This window comes from Cynocephalus volans, chromosome 1 (assembly GCF_027409185.1).
Source record: "Cynocephalus volans isolate mCynVol1 chromosome 1, mCynVol1.pri, whole genome shotgun sequence".
Classification (NCBI taxonomy): domain Eukaryota; kingdom Metazoa; phylum Chordata; class Mammalia; order Dermoptera; family Cynocephalidae; genus Cynocephalus; species Cynocephalus volans.
Genome location: NC_084460.1, coordinates 81,749,865 through 81,771,566, shown reverse-complemented (window position 1 = coordinate 81,771,566; position 21,702 = coordinate 81,749,865). Strand labels below are relative to the sequence as shown.

Genomic DNA, 21,702 nt, shown 5'->3' with positions numbered 1-21,702 from the left:
ACACACACAAAATCTGACCATGTCAAGGGGTGGCAGAGATATAAAGCACAAGATATTTTTATACACTGCTGTTGGAATGTAAATTGAGGGAAAAAATATCATTACTTAGTGAAGCTGAAAATGGACATAATGATCCAGCATTCTATTCCAGGTAACCCTTGAGAAATTTTGCATATGTACAACACCAAAAGTCAATTACAAAAGTATTCATAGTCGTATTGTCTGTAATAGCAAAAAACTGGAAAAAGACTAGCAACACTAACATTAGAATGTAGAAATAACTTGTGCAATATTCAAACAACAAATTCAATAGCGAAAATAAATAACTTACAATTAAATGTATTAACATGCATAAATCTCAAAACCAAAGCTGAAAATAATACAGGCAGTATAATTTCATTTATATAAAGGTCAATGGGCAAAACTAAATAATATATTATTTAGGGATATTAACACATAAAGCTAAAAAGAAAGGGAGTAAATAATAAAATTTAGGAAAAATGGTTACCTCTGATAGGAAGAGAGAGGAAAATGAATGGGGAAAGGTATAAAGGGAGTTTCAAAAGTTCTACCAATATTCTATTTTGTTACAATGGGTGGGGCGTAAATTAGTAACAGAGAGAAAGGGAGCAAGGGGCAGGACAGATGTTTTCCTCTAGGGCAAAGCATTATCAGGAAGCAATCAGAGAGACTCTGACAGGAGAGCCCAATTAATGAGAAAAGATGGTACACAAGACATTGAAATTACTAAAATTTCAGAATGTCATGGAAGGCAAAGGTACACACTTTGGTGCTAAAATTACCCAACATAATCACTAAAAAGTGCAGTCCTTTACACACAGCAGATTAACTAGATGGCATCGTCTACATAAATATTTTATGAAAGGACAATTTCTGCCCAAAGGACTAAGATCAGCTTATTGTCAGCCTACTTTAAAAGTTCAGATGATAATAAAGACAAAATTTTTTATGCATTTAACATCAGTATGCTTGGCTCTGGTTATCATTAGATACCCTCAGTAACTGAAAGAAAAATGTGGCCTTATAATTATATTGGGATCTGACATACTGAGGAAATACTAAGCCTCTGTTTCTTAAATTAAAGGAGAATTTTTCAGATCTATTTCACTATACGTAGGTCCTAAAAATATATCTTATGAGACTCTTCCTTATGGAATGCTATAATGCCTTTCAATATACTAGTAACCACTTAAGTGTAGGTTGTGCTCTATGATTAACGTTGACTACTCTGGCAAGGGAGATCAATAAATTATGTCAATATATTACATCATGAGACAAAGGTACATTTAAGACAAAGACAGCCAATTTCCAATATTCAACTCCATTAGAATATAGGCTCTTCTATGACTACAAGATGGAAAAATCTTTTCTAAGTCAAATTCATAGTCACCATTTAGGCTTCTCAGAGGACACTGAAAAGGGAAAAAGAGCCTTTCACTATAAAATTCTTGCTGCCTGCAGAAGAAAATATCTGTTATTGTAGATTTTGTACTGCACATATTCTTAGTGACCTGTATTTCCTCTAAATCAAAGCAGAAAACAATAATAAACAATTAGAAGAAACCAAATCTGGTACAGCTATTTAACTGACCAGCTTCTTTCTAACATTCTGCTCTTATATCAAGAATTGAAATAATATAAACATTCAACATTCTCATGTGAACATTGATTTATATTTTCTTCCTTCACTGAAAGCTCCAGAGCTGGCTAGAAGAAAATGTATCAATCTGGTCACTTTCTACTTTTTAAACAGCTTCCCTTTTGTACTATTCATATTTAAGCACAACAGTTTCAATCAGATGATTAAAAAAAACACACACACCCTCTATTTTGCCCAATTACTAAAATTTCAAATTATCTTCAATCCAAGGACTCACCTGAGTCACTGAGAGAAATAAATACATCTTTATTAAGCCATACATGCAAAAAACTGAAAATTAACAGGTAATTCCCAATCAATTAGGGAGAATCAGAATATCATAAGAAAATTAAAAACTTGATCCTTTAATTAACAACAATTCCATTTTGGTCTATTAAGGTCTCACAATTAGATTAATTCCACTTCTATTCTATTCCTTCCCTTCCACTTTAGTATGCACTAATGCCAAAAGGCAGCAAAAGGGAAAAGAGCTCAAGACAATTCACAAACTGAACAAATTCATCCATAGACATCTATATCTGTTTGGCTGTTCTTACCATAACAGAAAATTCTGTTAAAAACAATAACAACAAAAGTACTTTGCTTCTGACACTAGAAAAGGCAAAATACCATAACCTATTAACTAATATATTATTATTCAGGAATCGTTTCCTAGCTAATTCAATTTTCAGATGATCTAGTTAAATAAAAAACGTTAAAAATTCTCAATTCTGTAATCATTTTGCTTACAACCACCAGTGATGTTTTCTTAAATGTATCTATTTATATTGCTACCTCCTTAGTAAATAGATCTTACTGAATTACATCATTCTTTGAATAAGTGAGAATTTAGAACGTTATTAGCTCAGTATTATCCTTCCATCATCTTATTCAATAATGACATTCTACTTGTCTGTTGAACCTATACTACTTAAATTTAAAGTAAGCTAGAATGGCCAAAATCCAGAACACTGACACCACCAAACGCCTGTGAGGATGTGGAGCAACAAGAACTCTCTGATTCACTGCTGGTGGGAATGAAAAATGGTACAGCCACTTTGGGAGAAAGTGAAACAGTTTCTTACAAAACTAAATATATTCTTTTCACATGATCCAGTGATCGCTCTCTTTAGAATTTATCCAAAGGAGTTGAAATCTTATGTCCACACAAAAACCTACATACAAATGTTTAGAGCAGCTTTATTTATAACTGCCAAAACAAAGAAGCAACCAAGATGTCCTTTAGTAAATGAATAAATAAACTGTGCGACATACCTAAAATGGAATATTATTCAGTGTTAAAAAGAAATGAGCTATGAAACCATGAAAAGACATGGAGGAAACTAAATGAATATTACTAAGTGAAAGAAGCCAGTATGAAAGGCTACATATTTCATGATTCCAACTATATGACATTCTGGAAAAGGTAAAACTATGGAGACAGTAAAAAAGATCATCAGTTGCCAGGGGTTGGGAGGAGGAAAGGATACACAGGCAGAATACAGAAGATTTTTAGGGCAGTGAAAATACTATGTATGATACTATATAAATGGTGGATTCATGTCATTATACATTTGTCCAAATGCATAGAATGAACAACACCAGGTGTGAACCCTAATGTAAACTATGGACTCTGGGTGATAATGATGTGTCAATATAGTTTCACTGATTGTAACATAGGTACCACTTCGGTGTGGGATGTCAGTAATAGGAAAGGCTATGCATGTGTGGGGGCTGAGAGTCTGTGTGATATCTGTTTCTTCCTCTCAACTTTCCTGTGAACCTAAAACTGCTCTAAAAAAAATTAAGTCTTTAAAATAAAATAGAAAAAGTAAAACAAAAAAGGTATCAAAGCAGCCAAAATAGATTTATGAACGTTAACTCTTAGAAGAGTCTCTGAAGACCTAATACATCCCTATTTATTCTTGCTTTTGATTCACTACCAAGGTACATATATTTTTAACTAACATTACAGTGGAGACACCTGACAGACACTATCTTAACCAAATGATCAAAGTTAACATCACCAGTCACGGCACGAAGCAACATTGTGTGACTCCTGATGAGAAGCCCCTAAAAGGACACAGCATCACTTCTGTTGGCACTGCCAAAAATGCATAACCCGAACCTAACAATGAGGAAACATCAGATAAACCAAAATTGAAAGACAGTCTACAAAGTAACTGGCATGTACTTTTTACAAAAACTTTTTACAAAAGGTCATAAAAGAGAAGGAAAGACCAAGGAACTGTTCCAGACTGAAGGAATCTAAAGAGATATGACAACTTAATACAACATATGGTCCTAGCTTGGATCCATGACCTATAAGGAACATTAATGAGACAAACTCTGAAATGTGAATGGAGTTTGTGGATAAGATGTTAAAACTAAATCAGTTAACTTCCTGACTTTCACAGTTGCACTGTGGTTATGCAGAAGAATGTCCTAGTCCTCAGGAAATACAAGGCATTACATAGCAACTTACTCTCAAATGGTTCAAAAATGTCAGCAAATGAAGAATTGGATAAAAATATACAGGTGCTCTGTGTACTACTTCTGCAGCTTTTATGTAAATTTGCATTTTTTTTTTTTTAAATGGAGTGTTCTGTTACATGAAGTACTACAGTTACTTTTCAGAAAATAGATTCCCCTATCACGTCGGTTCTGCCATTTTTCTGTAGCAATTCATACTCAGTTGTAATATGCAAATTCTCTCATCCAACTAAGTATCCTAAATATCCTTAAGAGAGAAAATACTAATACAGTATAAGTAACAAACAGAATAAAATATAAGTAAACTCTCAAAGCAAATTTATGGAAGTACCTGCATGCCATAGCAAATTCCAAGAACAGGCTTGCCAAGAGTGAATATTGCTGGATCAAACCAGGGAGCATCTTCTGCATACACAGAATTGGGCCCTCCAGAGATGATAATAGCACTGTGGATTAAAGGAAGAGAGTCAGGGAAGAATCTCTAACTGCTAATTTTTATACAAAGCCTATGCTCTCTCCCTTGTACCCTGAGAAAGACAATATAGATTGAGATTTTATGTTTTTGGTACATTGTAGCAGATCCAGATTATATTACAGCTAATAAATGTTGTCCTACACAGCTTAATTATTTTTACTATACTTTATTGTGATGTTTATAAGTCTATCAATTCAGCATTCACTTGTTAATAAGCACAAATTTCCGAATATAAAAATACCAATGTTTTTATCTGTAAAAGCATGAATTTGTTTGATTGTTTCATCAGTGGAGGAAGTAAATGAGAATTCTGAAGGGAGTTGGAGAAAACATGTCTTCTGAGAGCCTATCAGTTCACGTAAGAATTGACAATATTATAAAGACTCTGGATGGCTCAGAGCAAACTACTCTACAGCAAGACCTGCAGAATATGAAATATGGATTACCTTTCCTTGTTCAAAATCCGTCCAACATCCCCAACAATTTTCCGAGATTCAAGAGAGCAACCAAACACCAATTTTGCCCCAGATGCCTTGCTCTCAGAACTCAGGCCAATACTGTAATTGAGCTACATTACAGTTTGCAGAGCATTCCATGAGTTAACCCAGGACTTGAACTACTATTATATAAAGGAGAACTACAAACTATGCTGTTCACCTGGCCACTGACACAACTAATTTGGCCCTCAGCATTCACTGAAAAAACTTAAAACATTTTAATTTAGGAATTTCACATAAAAATTCAGACTTCTGTATTTTCTTGAAGAAAAAAGAAAAAAATTTGGCAGCACTGGGCATTCACTCCCACACGGCTATAGAGATAGGCTTGTACCTTCAGACTGCATGCACATGCTCTGCAGTTTGCTTAACATGCTCACTCACACAATAAGGCATACTTATGCCCTTTGCTCAGTTTAAGGTACCCTCAAACTCATTTTAAGTTTGAAACTGCAGATAAATCTGTTTATATTTAAAAGCAAAATACTTTCCAATACCTAACTAAAATGTACTTATGAACAAATTTATGTTACAATTTACTTTTTAATTAGTGGCTGCCTGCCATGTAAAAATATATATAAAATATATTGCTAGGCTTATAATATGTCCAGAAGAATAATGTAACAAAAGTCAAATTCACAAAAACCACTCAGCAAGTTAGGGAATTTTTTTAAAAACATATCAATAATTTTAGTGAGCTCAAAAGCACCCTTTGAACTTTGTATGGGTATATGAGACATGGTATTCAATGTCTGTTTGCCTATCTCCAGCAAGAGAGACGGAAGACAACCTACTCAAAAGATAAATGTGACATCTTTACAATAATGATTCTAAAGAGGTGTGGGGTTAGCCCTGAGGGCAGAACTGTAACCCAGCTCCTTAAAAATACAGAAGCTAAAATTCTATAAAACATACTCAATAATCAAGGCCTGTAGAATCTCAGTATGTTATATTTAGTTTTATAAAGAATAACCACCATGGGACTGACTGCCCAGCTTCCCTTACTAATCTGCTAAACGACTTGAGGTTATAAGATTCTTAGTGCTATTAAAATATACATATAATGGACTTAGTCAAGGATAAAACTCAAGTAGTACTTAAACCAATTATGAAAAGTCTTATCTCAATCAACCTTGAGAAGAGCTAATCACTCGGAGTCTTCTATTTCTATCCCATTATTTTGAAACTAACTTGCAATCACAAGACCCAATAAGCCATAAGTCATTCCAAATACCAATTTTATGTATCAGGCAGGTAAAGGTTATAAAACAGGTGCATTAAGATATCTCTCATGTCACAAAACATTTATTCTAAAAAATGGATGGTCAAATAGATATTTCGGCAGAAAAAAATACAGTAATAAAAGCTATAGTGCCACAGTTTCTATTCCCCTACTACAGAAAAGAAGTACTAGGCACAAGCTAGACCTAGCAAGTGTTTATTATGATCAAGTGACAGGAAACACAATTAGATTCTATTGCCAAGAATCTGACTACTCTATTCTAAAACATTTAGTCTGGGTTAGTTTGAGGAGGTTGTTTTGGGTGAGGGGAATGGTGGAACTTGGATTTGACAGAGAGCTATTCAGATATCACAGTTTTTTGATCCCCTTTAAAACTAGTTTTTGCTGATAAATCAAGACAGCTGAATTAGACAAACTCAAGAATCCTTTCTTACTCTAAAATTCTACAGTTTTTAACTGTACAAATTCTAGTTTACAGCTGTTTTTAATTTGTATCCTAAGATTACAACAGAGGTCAACTTAAAACTACCTTTTCTAATTTCCAATTCACTCTACTTCAGAACCAAGAAATCACAGGATAATGTACACATGTCTATGCCGTCTTTAAAAGTTCTTTTAGAGGCATTTTTTTTCCAATGAGAAAATGGTTAAGAAAAATAAAACATTTGGGGAGAAGTATAGTTTGTCTAATATTAAGACTCAAGAGCCAATCGAAGCCATAAACTGAAGGTGCTTTGCTTCTGGATAAAACTCTTAATAAAGAACATTAATTCCATGAGAAAAAGCATAGCATTAAACAGAAGTAGCTGTTGAAGGAAGAAATTGTATACATATTGGCTGTTGTTTTGACTAGTTTTAAGAGTACAAGTTATTGGAATCCGCACTTATATTAGACTTAAGAAATCTTTTTCATACTTTAGAAACTAGTCTCGAGATAGGAAGCAAAAGAGACTTATAGTACACATATTTCTTCTCTTGGGAGTATCCCATCCACCTTCCTATGTATTTTCCTCTGATTTGAATAATTTAGGATGAATAAATAAATTACCATTATAGCTACATCTAACTCTGACCCACAAATCCAAAGAAACATAAAATATTCAAATAATAAGTTCTTTTAACTGTGAAATTAAAATTAAAATTAATATTTTAACTGAAACTTAAATTCCCCCCCTCCACAATCAAAGCCTTGGGAACATCTTGTGAAACCATTCCATTAATATCTTATTTTCACAGAAAAATTCAGTGTCCAAGTAAATTAATAATAAAATATTCCACAACCTAAGCCCAATCTCCTCATAAAAATACTAGAGAAAAGTCTACCGGAATCCTTGTTCTTTTATGGCAAATGCTGGTGTTTCCAAGGGGAAGATTTCAGACTGCACGAATAGTTCCCTCACTCTTCGGTCTATGACTTTCCCGTACTGAGCACCAGCATCCAGAATGACAACGGCTCCTTCATGGTGGCAGCCATCCTTAAGGTCTCCTCCAGCACTCTCTAGCTGCAAAGATTAAAACAAATATTATTTCAAAAACATATTCTTAATTATGAAAATTAGGGCTACTGAGGAGCCAAGGGCAGCCCTCTCCACCCAGAAACAGGCAAGAGAACATACCCGGGGTCCTGGGCAGGAGCCAAAGACAGCCTGTTCCACCTGGAAACAAGCAAGAGAGTAGGCCCAGGGTCCTAAGCCGGAGCTGAGGGTAGCTCTGCCCAGAAGCAGGCAAGAGAGCATGCCAAAAACACTGCTTCCATCCAAGTGGCCCACCACAGCCATGGCTGTTGCAAAAGCAGCTTCACACCACAGCAGTAGCCCCACCCACCATCCAGGAGGTGGCCCACCACTCTACTGTACTGACACAAGGTGAGTCTCCAGAGAAGAATGAAAAAAGAGGCTGGCTGTCTCCTCAAAGCCCACTCTAGAATAAGAGAAAAAGCAACTGCTCTACCAGATGACCAGACATCACCATAGAGATACTAGAAATACAAAAACCCAAGAAAACATGACACCACCAAAATAATACAGTAATTATCAAACACCAGACCCTACAAAGCAGGAAACCCTTGAAATGACTGAAAAAGAATTCCAAGCAACAATCTTAAAGAAAGTTACTGAGAGATACAAGAAGATTCAGACAACATAATAATGAAAAGAGAAAAAAAGATCCAGGATATGAAGGAGGAAATTTACAAAGAGATTAATACCTTAAAAAAGAATATAGCAGAACTCAAGGAACTGAAAGATTCACTCAACAAAATAAAAAAACACAACTGATAGCTGAAGCAGCAGGCTAGGAGCAAGCAGAAGAAATAACTTCCGATCCTGAAGACAGTCTTTTTGAAATAATCCAGGTGGACAATAAAAAGGAAAAGAATTTTTAAATGAAGAAAATCTAAGAGAGCTAACAGACAACCTTAAGCATAAAAACATTCGAATTATGGGTATTCCAGAAGGGGAGGAGAAAGGAAAAGGCATGGAAAAACCTATTCGACAAAATAATAATGGAAAACTTCCCAAGTGTAGGAAGAGACATGGACCTTCAGTTCCAAGAGGTTCAAAGATCCCCAGATTCAACCCAAAAATATCCTTTCCAAGACATATTATAGTTAATTAAACTGGTAAAGCTCAAAGACAAAGAGAGAATCTTAAAAGAAAAGCATCAAGTACCTATAATGGAACCCCTATCAGTCTAACAGTTTCTCAAAAGAAACTCTAAAGGCCAGAAGAGAAGGGGATGATACATTCAAAACACTAAAGAAAAAAGCTGACAGCCAAGATTACTATACCCAGCAAGGCTATCCTTCAGAAATGAGAGAAAAATAGTATCTTTCCCAGACAAACAAAAACTGTGGAAGTTCACCACCACAGGACCAGCCCTACTAGATATCCTCAAGGGAGTCCTGCATCTAGAATCCAAAAATGGTAATCACTACCACAAATACACAAGAAAGAAAAAAACCCACTGGTAGAACAAAAAATGCAAACAAGAAAGAGAAAGAAACTAAATCTCACCACCTCAAAAAACCATAATGACAATGTAATAATGCCTCTGCTTTATTTCTGATTTTAGTAATTTCTGTCCTCTTTTTTCTTGTCAGTCTATATAAAGGTTTATGAATTTTGTTGATTTTTTTTTTTGAAGATACAACCTTTGGTTTTTAATTCCCTATTTCATATATTTCTGTTGTTATCTTCTTATGTCCTATTTATATTTGCTTTTGGTTTAGTTTGCTCTTTTTCTATTTTTCTTAAGGTAGAAGTTTGCATAACTAATGTGAGATTTTTCTTTTTTTTTTTTTTTTTTTTGACCGGTAAGGGGATTTTAACCCTTGGCTTGGTGTTGTCTGCACCACGCTCAGCCAGTGAGCGCACTGGCCATCCCCATATAGGATCCGAACTCGCGGCCTCGGCATTACCAACGCTGCACTCTCCCGAGTGAGCCACGGGGCCAGCCCAAATTTTTCTTATTTTTAATGTAGGTGTTCACAAGTATAAATTTTCCTCTAGGCACTTACAGGCTCATGATATGTTACACTTTGATTTTTATCTCAAAGTACTCTCTAATTTCCCTGTTACTTTTCTTTTTACCTTTTGTTTATTTAGGAGAGTGTTGTTTAATTTCCACACATTTGTGAATTTTCTAAATTTTATTCTGTTATTGTGATAACATATTTTCTGTGATCTTAGTCTTTTTAAATGTGCTAAGACTTTTGTAGCCAAAAATTAAAATAAAGTTTACAATTTAAAAAAAATTAGATCTACTTAAAAAAAAAAAAGACAGCAGATTACTGTCAGCTCCAAAAACACATAGAAATGAAAACTGTTAACTTACGACTTTTTGAGTTGCCAATTCAAAACACTTCTTTCAAAGGGAAGACTTTAATACATGTCCAGACACAGGCATGCACAAACACTTTGATTTAATAAAAGCTACCCGTCTATGTGACATAGGTGCTTTATGTATATACACCTTACGTGCATTATTTAATAGTAAGATGAATATACAGTCCAGCTGTGCCAAAATATAGTCCTGGTTAGTGCCCATTATAGTGGCATTATTATTAATAGTGACTCCTCTCAATCTCAAGTATCTCAATTTGGACAATAAATTATTTGGTCACTCTAAATAGTCACAGCATTCCCTTGAGAGATATACTGATGAGGAAACTAAAATTTTGCTGCTAAAGTATTAGCACAACCAAATTCACTTTGATTTTTTTGTATTACCTGAGGAAAATGATATGTATCTAACTCATAACACTAAAAGGGGTTTTAAAAATCTTATCTCTGTCAAATATACATTAGTTAACTTTTTCTGATAAGCAGTTTGGCAAAACATAAAATTGTTAATTATGTGTGCTGAAATATTTATCTAGAATTGGCTTCAAAATAATGCAAAAGTAGATGAGTATGGATGAAACAGGATTGCCCAGAGTACTGAAATCACTGAAGTTCAGTGATGGATACATTAAGTTCACTGTACTAACCTAGTCTCTATCCTCTCTTTTTGTATATTTTAAATTTTACATAACAAAAAGCTTTAAAAATGTTTGTGTATCCTGGAAATCCACTTAAGGGAAGCATATACAATATAATCCCAATTTAATATATTTTATGTAAAACTGCAAAAATATGTGTGCATGTATGAAAAAGAAAAGCATGAATGGATATACACCAAAATATTAACGGAAGTTATATCTTAATGACGGAACTGGAAGTGATTTTAAAATTTTCTATATTCTTCAATATGCTCTAAATGTTTGCAATAAACATATTTTGGGAGTTATCCCCCCCCCAGTTGTACGATTTGCACATTAAGAAAAAAAAAAAAAAGCCAGTCCTTTAATCACTTCTGTAACCCTTTTCACCCCTCCTCATGGTCCATTTACCTGTGAAAAATAAACGCAGATTCCACCTACAACATCACTATCCTTTCTGCTGCACTAATAAAAAAGGAAGTCACAGCTATCTACAGAGGATGATTTGTCAGAGGAACCTAACCATAGGCCAGAAAGAATTATTCAGGTCACAAAAATGAAGGTTTTAATCACATGAATACTCATCAATGTAGAAAAATTAAGATCACAGAAACAAGCTAAAACTTTTCCTTTCAGACCTTTACCCACAGACTTGGTGCATACAGACACACCCCTTAAGAAACGTCTCTTTAAAAAAAAAGATTAAGGAATTTTAAAGAACAAAGTACTTTTGAATGACCACTGTTATTGTATAAATTTCTCAGTGTTAGTCCCATTACCACCTTCGCAATTTTTTTTTTCTTTCTTTCTTTGACCGGTAAGGGGATCGCAACCCTTGGCCTGGTGTCTTCCGCACCACGCTCAGCCAGTGAGCGCACCAACCATCCCTATATAGGATCCGAACCAGCGGCCTCAGTGCTACCAGTGCCGCACTCTCCGGAGTGAGCCACGGGGGCCGGCCCCACCTTCGCAATTTTTACCAAATACAAGTACAACCTGGTTTTTTTTGTTTGTTTTTTTGACATTACAGGCAGAGCTCAATCTTTGCAAGGTTCTAATATGCTCAAAATTCAATTACCATGGTTTATATCAAGGTTTAATTAATTAACACCAGCCCCCAACATGGCTCAAATTTCAGTTATCATATATTAACTCTGAGTAATTACGTAAAGTACAAACTTCACGGCCAGCTCTTCAATCCACAAATCACCATCTAAATAACAGATGAACAACATATGATCAGTGACCAATCACATCCCTTCTTTCAGAGTCTGTTGGTGATTGGTCACTGTACCACAAGAGCCAAGAGTGCAGTTGTGCTGCCTCTTTGTCGCCCATGATAAACCCACAAAACATTTAATAAATATGGATAATCCAAAGAGGAAACTGGCCAACAAAGATTAAAGTGCAGCAAAGAAATGAAAAGTGATTATGCTGGAGGTAAAATTTGAATCCAACGTAAATGGAGTTATAGAAGAAATGGCTGACTATGGCAATGTTGACATCATAGTGGTTAAATCTATGTATGTGGAATATGACTCAAAAGTCTGTCTACATAAGTCTTATATATATATGTATAAAAATTCTAGGTGTAGTTGAGTTACGCAGTTGTTCATTTCATATAATAAATGTATAAAAGGCCTTTAGCAAATATTGTTTATACCTGAGAAAAATCTAGAAGTCGTGAGACATCCCATAATGCAATAATACTGGATCTATATTTAGTCATATAAGTAATGCTTACCAATCATTAACTGTTTCATGTTGCCTAAATTACTGACTTTTCTTCCATTTGTCTTAAAAATTTAAAACATTTGTAGATATTAAACACTATAAACAAAAATTTTTATCAATTCATCCTAGTTCCTTTTTCTCTCTTTTAATCTGAGTACACAACACACAGGCTTCTATTGGAATTCCTTTAATAAATTACTATGTTTAAGTTTTCAGAGTTTAATAGGATTGGGAGATATCATTCTCAGTGACATACCTGTATAGTATTATCCTAGACTTTCATTGCTCTTGGTTTGTTAATAATTCATACACTGAGAAAATTCTTTTCTCTAATGAGATTTCAAGCCAGTAGGTATTCATGAAAGACTCCTACTTAGTTTCTACACGTTATGTGGGACCAACCCACCAATCTCCATTTTGTACCCAATTCAATTATTTTTCCTCCTTAACGGAACCAATCTGTATTTTTGATTAGAGCTTCATCTTCTTTTGCCTAACCATGTCTTCTGGATATTAAAAGTCATCCAAACCTCTTCTACCCTACCTATAAAATGCCAACAGTTCCTTTCACGTTCACTTGGGCTCCATTTCTGAGTATAAAACTCAGTCTGAATGTACTATCTAACACAATGAATTAAAAAGCAGTTTAGCTTTGATTCAGATACTAGCTCTAGCACCCACACAAAGACATGCAGGCCTCCATACACACAACCCTAACCATGAAATTGGTTGAGGAATTCCATCTTCTCAGTTCTAATAAGTATAATCTATACATTATGAACACTAGGTAAAAAAAAAAAAAATAAACTACAATTCTATCATCTTTCCCTTCTACTTTGAGTGAAAATTGAAAGTTAGCCCAGGGTTACAATTTATTATCTGATTTTTAAACTTTCTGAACTCACCAACCTAGTTTCCCCTTAGGTTTCAATTATCTTAAAACATGTCTTTCCAGAAAGTTAAGGCAATATTATTTTGTTGACACAATAAACTATATTTATGGTGCCAGTTCTAAATTAAATAAGGAAATATGGCATTGTTGGCTTAAATCAAACTACACTGTCCTTTGCTTCATGGTTTTTAAATCCCTAAAACGTTTATTATAGCTCATTTTTCTATTCAGTAATAAGCACTGGCCAACTTAGGAACAAGGTTATCTCTGGGTAAATTTTAACCTGTATCAATCAGCCTAAATAAACCTGCTTATTTCTAAAAGTTGGCAGCATACATATAAAAAAAGCTGAACAGTCAGTAATAACTGTTGCCATACTATTAAAATATTGGAAGGAAAAGTTCTAGACTATATTCAGTCTGATTAGTTCTATTCAATTAAATTCATCAAGTTTTCTTAGGTTGACCCTTATTATCCTGACTGACTCTGCATTCCTCAGACTGAAATCTATTGTTAACAAATACTTCTTTTGAAGATAATTTCAAGTGTGTGCACATGTGAGTAGCCTGTTTGCAAAAACAAGCAAAGAAATAGAAACAGTAGATTTATAACCAAATTTTCACTTCCTCTCTCCAGTTCATCTTCTTGTACTATCAGCATACTAAAGATGACCTCAAGAAACGAGACACTTTTCACGAAGCAGTGAGGCTATGTCTTCCTAAATATACTGAGTTTATGAATAGTCTCAATTTTGCCTTTTATATGATCACTATTCCTAAAATACTTTTAAGACAATTTTAGCTTAGACATATACATTTCCTCCTTTTGAAAAACTGAAAACTTTAAGCAGAATGTTACAATTTAACGGGTTTTTATTAGCATGTGATCCATCTTCCAAGATGTTACTATTATACTTCATAAACCCAATCTCTTTTCTACATGTGGCCCTTTCTACTACAGTGCATGCCTGATTTATACTCTGTTGGAAATGAACTAATAAAATGACAGTTTTTAAACTATTTATGAAATTGGTTTTAAAAATGTAATAATAATGGGAAGGAATCAAGTATGCAATCTGCCTTTCTAGTACAAACTTTACCACAGGGTAACCATATAGTTGATAAGGGGAAAATTCTTTATAAAACAATTCCAGAAAGAATAGTAGAATTTGGGCTCGCCTATTAGCTCAGTTGGTTAGCGTGCATAACGCTAAAGTCCAGGGTTCAATCCCTATGATCCCTGTTACCAGTCAGCCATCCAAAAAAAAAAAGAGAGAGAGAGAGAGAATAGAATTAGAGTCTCACAATTTGGCAATCCCTAACGAAATAATGTATCTAAGCTACTATGGTCCACAAAAGGACTACTGGTGATCTATAAACTGTTACCAGTTCATGATAAGTACATAAATTTTACATAAGCATTCAGAAACTTGTGTAACAAGACAAAGTAATTTTATTTCTGTTAAATCTATTTTTTAAAAAAAGTAAAGGCCCCCATTATCTTTTTTTTTTTTTTTTTTAAAGATGACTGGTAAGGGGATCTTAACCCTTGACTTGGTGTTGTCAGCACCATGCTCTCCCAAGTGAGCTAACCAGCCATCCCTATATAGGGATCCGAACCCATGGCCTTGGTGTTATCAGCACCACACTCTCCCAAGTGAGCCACAGGCCAACCCCACAAAGCCCCCAATTTTTATTTTTATGTCTTAGATTTTAAGTTTCATTTGTCTAGAAATTTAGTGTATTTTATAGAAGCAGCAGACCCCAGTGGGATGGAAATTTTAAAAACAAACTGGTTCTTCACTGCAGATGTGTGAGAAGCACTAAACACTGGCTATTAAAACCATTAGGTGAAAGGCTGATGAGAAACTTAATGGATGAATAAGTTGGCAACACCTGAATCAACTAGTCGAGCTTAACATACAAAAAGAGAGACAATCAGACATATGTAACTCTTAGTGTGATGCACTAAATAAACATAAATGAAAGAGTGACCTCGTATTGATAACTGCGGAGCTGGATAATAGGGACATGAGGGATCATTATATTCTTGCTCTACTTGTGTATGTTTTCAACTTTCCATTCATAAGAGGCTGTATCACTGGCCCTAATTCTTCACCATTCCCTGTACAGGAGTACCCCCTTATATGTGCTTTCACTTTCCAAGATTTCAGTTACCCTTTTCAGATTTCAAAGGTGTGTCATCGCAAATAATCAAAAGGGTGAGTACAGTACAAGAAGATATTTTGAGAGAGAGAAAAAGAGACCACATTCACATAATTTTTATTACAATATACTGTCATAATGCTCTAATTATTGGTTATCGTTAATCTCTTACTATGCCAAATTTATAAATTAAACTCTACCATAGATATCTATGTAATAGGGAAAAACACAGTATACAGTATATAGGGTTTGGTACTATCTACAGTTTCAGGCATCTACTGTGGGTCTTGGAACATATCATGCACAGATAAGGGTGGACTACTGTAACCAGGTCTTTTGTCATTTGACTTTGCAATTGGTCCTACTATAGGTAGAATATATTTCCTCACTTTTGACATTGGGCTCAAGCATGAAACTTGCTTTGGCCGATACAATGATAGCAGAAGTGACAGTGCGCCACGCCTTAAGCAGTCTTGATGTTTCCACTTGCTTCCTGTGCTTCCGCCATCATCATGAGTACATCATGAGCCTACTAGTCTCAGGAAAAGGATGATGCCAATTGGAACTGAGCAATGCCAGCTGACCCACAAACTCATGAGCAAGAAATAAATGCTCATGGTTGTATGCCACTTACATTTTGTGACTGTTAATTAGCATTACTGCAACAATAGCTAACTGATCTACCATAGTGAAATTTTAAAAAGTAGTATCACATGACTTTATGAAGCTGCTTCTACCACCAGTTAAAGTACATTAAATAAAAACAGTACCAAATCTCCATAGCAGGTTCTGTATCAATAACATTTTGTCAAAACATCACATTGTACCCCATAAATATATACAATAAAATAATAATATACTTTTGATTCTACTTTCCCTGGACACATGTAGCAGAAATATATAAGAATGTATAAGTCAAATTGTACAAAATGGCTATAATTATGGTTAGCTCTGTGACCTTATCTTTATGATACACGTTAATTCTTTTGCTTTAGATATTAAAATATAAATGCACACTTTTTTAAAAAAAATAAGGAGTAACTAATGAAAGACAGATATTAGAGAACAGAAATCACTTAGAAGCACTACTAGTTAACCTCTAGAGAGCCAGGCCTGGTAAACCCAAGATGTGCCACATTAGACAGGACAATGCGTCTAACAGACAAACTGATAGAAATTTCCTTATTAAATAGCTGAAAGTAGCTTTTGACAATTCAACACTAATACCAAGTTTTCATTTTTTAGAAACCCAACCCTGTTAAATCCACAGTGTTTCTGATTCTATTTTTCATCAACTTTATTGTCAAATTATTTTTTTAACTTAATTAATTCAGACTGCTATCAAATAAAGTGGCTCATTTCTGCTGGTACATGTTTTTGTTTATAAAGCCAATCTAAAAGTAGCCTGTTTAGCTACAAACTGCTTCCATTAAAATATAGCTGAATTAGGTGTTTTTACAAATATCCTTATTGATAAAATACTATAATGCAACCTTTTTTTAAAAGTTTGTTTTACTATACCAAGATCTGTCTGTTCCAGGCATCAAGTAATCAATAATCCAAAATGGGAAATACTAAAACCTATAAACAAATTCTGGTATATCTATACACTGCAACACCACTCAGTAATAAGATGGCACTACTAATACATACAATAACACAGATAAATCTCTAAAACATTATGTCAAGTGAAAGAAGCCAGAATCACTGTATGATAATATGAAGTTCAAAAACAGGCAAAGCTAATCTATGGTTATAGAAATCAAAACAGTGGTTGCTACTGGGAAGGTGGAAGGATTGACTGCCAAGGGGCATGAAGGAATTCTGGGAATGATGGAAATGGTCTACAACTTGACTGGGATGGTGGTTACATGGGTACATATATGTGTCCAACAAACTGTACACTTAAAGGTCTGTGCACGTCACTACATGTACTTTTTGCCTCAAAAAAAAAAAAAAACAAGCAAAACAAAACACCCATTAGTGAACTTTTTCAAGCTACCACCTCTCCCCACAAACTGAAAGATAAGATACTGCCACAAGGAGCAACTGTTACCTTCAGCCTTCAAGGACACTGGATGGTCAATCCCTGGTCTGCCACAGTGTCAATTACAAGGCCAACACTCACCCAGATCTAAGAGCCTGTCTGTACAAAACTACAAATCAGGTTAAATCCACTTTTAAGAAAGCTTAAACTTTTATCTCTAAGAATTTTCAGTGTAACTCAAGCTATATCCACTCAAAGTATACCAATTACCTTTAGCAAAGAGTTACTTTCTCAGCCTAATGCTATGTTTTTACCCTATTTCACCCAACCAGATATTGGAGTTGAAACATAATTCACAGTTCATTACAACAATACAGCAATATAAACATGGTCTACCAAAATGTAACTTAGGGTCTCACACTAAAACTGATCACATAAAACAGGTATAGTGAAAAGTGAATGGTGTCCCAACTCACTCTATGAGGTCAGTATGGTCCTGACACGAAAACTAAAAACAAGAAAAAAAGCTAATATCTCTTATGAATACAGACACAAACCTCCTTAACAGAACTGCTAACAAACCAAATCCAGCAACATATAAAAAAGATTATATACCATGGCCAAGTGAGATTTATCCCAGAAATGCAAGGTTGGTTTAACATTCAAAAATCAATTAATCAGGAGCTGGCCAGTTAACTCACTTAGAGTGCAGTGCCAAAAACACCAAGGTCAAGGGTTCAGATCCCCTTACCAAACAGCTGCAAGAAAAATAAAGATAAATAAAAAGTAAAATATACCATATAATCAGTAGAATAAAGGACACAAACCACATAATCATCTGAATAAATGTAGAAAAAAGCATCTGACAAAATCCAAAACTCTTTCACAATAAAAACACTCAAACTAGAAATAGAAACTTTTTTTTTTTTTTTGGTGACTGGTAAGGGTATCATAACCTCTGGCTTAGTGTTGTCTGCACCACGCTCAGCCAGTGAGCACACTGGCCATCCCTATATAGGATCTGAACCTGCAGCCTCAGCACTATCAGCGCCAGACTCTCCCGAGTGAGCCATGGGGCCAGCCCAGAAAGGAACTTCTTCAACCCAATAGAGGACATCTACAAAAAGCCCACAATAACATCATCATACTTAATGGTGAAAGACTGAATGCTTTTCCTCCAAGATCAGGAACAAGGATTTCTCCCCTAGGCACTTCTATTCAACATTGTTCTAGAGGCATTAGCTAGGGCAATTAGACAAGAAAATGAAACAAAAGGCATCCAGAGAGGGGGGAAAAAAGGAAAACTCTATTTGCAGATGACATGGTCATATATAAAGAAAATCCTAAAGGCTCCACTAAAATACTATTAGAGCTGACAAACAAGTTCAGCAAGGTACATGATACAAGATAAATACATAATAATTAATTGTATCTTTATACACCTGAAATTAACAATCCAAGTAAGAAATTAAGATGATTCCATTCACAATAGCATCAAAAAGAATAACACAGGAATAAATTTAACAAAAGAAGTGCAAAATCTATATTTGAAAAGCTACTTAACACTGTTAAAAGGTAAAGAGTTAAATGGGAATACATTCCATGTTTATGGGTCAGAAAACTTAAAATTGTTAAAATGACACTACTCCCCAGATTCTCAAGACTACTCAACAGATTCCACACAATCCCTATCAAAATCCCAGCTGGCTCCTTTGCAGAAATTGATAAGCTTCACATAGAAATTCAAGGGACCCAGAATAACCAAAACAATCTTGGAAAAGAACAAAGTTGGAGTACTTAAACTTCCCTATCTCAAAACTTACTACAAAGCTACAGAATCAAAATAATGTGGTACTGGCATAAGGATGGACATACACATCAACAGAATAAAATTAAGAGATCAAAAATAAAATGATTTCCAACAAGAGTGCCAAGACCATTCAAAGGGAAATAATAGTCTTTTCAACAAATGGTGCTAGTATAACTGAATAGCCACATGCAAAAGAATGAAATTAGATCCTTACCTTACAGCATATACAAAAAATTACATTAAAATGGAATAAAGTTCTAAATATAAGAGCTAAAACTCTTAGAAGAAAACAGACAATTACACAAATCTTTGTGATCTTGAATCAGGCAATGGTTTCTTAGCTATGACATCAAAAACACAAGTGACAAAAGAAGAAACAGATAAATCAAACTCCAAAATTAAAAGCTGTTTGTGCTTCAAAGGACACCATTAAAAAAGTGAAAAAGACAATCCTCAGAATGGCTTTGGAAGCCATCTGTAAGAGACTTGTCTCTAGACTAACAAAACTCTTAATTAAAACATTTTTTAAAAGGCAGAAGACTATAATAGACATTTCTCCAAAGAAAATACATGAATGGCTAACTAGCACATAAAAACATGCACAACATCAGTCACTAGGGAAACGCAAATCAAAACCAGAATAAGATACCACTTCACAACTATTATGATAGCTAAAATAAAAAAGACAAGTGTTGGCAAGGATGTGGAGAAATTGGAACCTCACTGTGATGGTTAATTTCAGGTGTCAACTTAAGTAGATTAAGGGATACTCAGATAGCTGGCAACGCATTATTTCTCGGTATGTCAGTAAAGGGGATTCCAGAAGAGACTGGCATTTGAACACTGGATTAGGAAGATCTGCCCTCACCCAATTGGGTGGGACACCATTCACTCGGCTGAGGGCCCAGATAAAACAAAAAGGCAGAGGAAAGGCAAATTCCCTCTCTCTGCTGGAGCTCGGACACCCGTCTTCACCTACCATTAGAGATCGGAACTCCAGGTTCTCCAGCCTTTAGACTCCAGAACTTGCCCCAGCAGCCCCCCAGATTCTCAGGCTCTCAACCTTGAATTGATGATTACACCACCAGCTCCCCTGGCTCTCAGACCTTCAGACTTGGACAGAGCCACCCATGCTACCAGATTCCCTGGTTCTCCAGCCTGCAGGTGGTCTATTGTGGGATTTCTCAGCTGCCATAATTGTGTAAGCCAATTCCTCTAATAAATCCTCTCTCATATATTGATATATCTATACATACCCTATTGTTTCTCTAGAGAACCCTGACTCATACACTTATCCACTACTGAAAAAGATGTAAAATGTTGCAGCTACTTTGGAAAACAGTCTGATAGTTCACCAAAAGGTTAAACACAGTTACTATATGATCCACCATTCCACTCCTAGGTACACACGCAAAAGAAAATTTGTATCTAAACGAGAACTATACAGAAATGTTCATAGCTGCAGCATTCATAATATCCAAAGTGAAACCCAATGTACATCAACTGATGAATGGATACACAAAAGGTGGTATACATACAATGTAATACTATTCAGTAAATAAAAAGGAATAAAGTATCTATACATGCTGCAAGATAAATGAGTTTTGAAAGCATTTTGCTAAGTGAAAGTCACAAAAGACTACATATTGTAAGATCCTAGTCATGAAATATCCAAAACAGGCAAAATAGGTGCCACGGTCTGAATATTTCTGCCTGCCCCTCCAACAAATTCATAGATTGAAACCTAATCACCAATGTGATGATAGTAGGAGGTGGGCATCTCTAGGAGATGATTAAGTCATAAGGGTAGAACCCACAAGAATGAGATCAGTGTGCTTACCAAAGAGGCCCCAAACACTGTTTTGCTCCTTCCACCAAGGTGGGGACACAGCAAGAAGCTGTTCTATGAACCAGGAAGTGGGCCCTTACCAGACAGCAAATCTGCTGGTACCTTGATCATGAACTTCCCAGTCTCCAGAATTGTGAGAAATAAATTTGTTGTTTATATGCCACCAGTTTACGGTATTTTGTTATAGCAGCCCCAAAGGACTAAGACAATAGGCAAGTCTATGAAGACAGAAAATAAGTTTGTGGTTGCCTAAAGTTGGGAGGGAGGAGTGGCTGAAGGAAAATGAGACTGATTGTTAAAGGGTATGGAGTTTCTTTCTGGCACGATGAGAATGTTTTAAAATTGGCTGTGGTGATAGCTGTGGTGAATATACTAAAAACCATTGGCTGGCCGGTTAGTTGGTTGGTTAGAGCACAG

At 35.2% G+C, this 21,702-nt stretch overlaps 1 protein-coding gene across 1 annotated transcript in view; it reads right to left on the bottom strand.

Annotated features, from left to right (window-relative positions):
• The window catches only part of GMPS (guanine monophosphate synthase), a 75,356-nt gene that overhangs the window by 30,485 nt on the left and 23,169 nt on the right, over positions 1-21,702 (bottom strand). Inside the window, exons 4-5 of the mRNA XM_063097382.1 lie at positions 7,692-7,870; positions 4,485-4,599 (exon numbers count right to left, since the gene is read on the bottom strand). Coding sequence (XP_062953452.1) covers positions 4,485-4,599; positions 7,692-7,870 — 294 coding nt within the window. The remainder of the gene's footprint in view (positions 1-4,484; positions 4,600-7,691; positions 7,871-21,702) is intronic.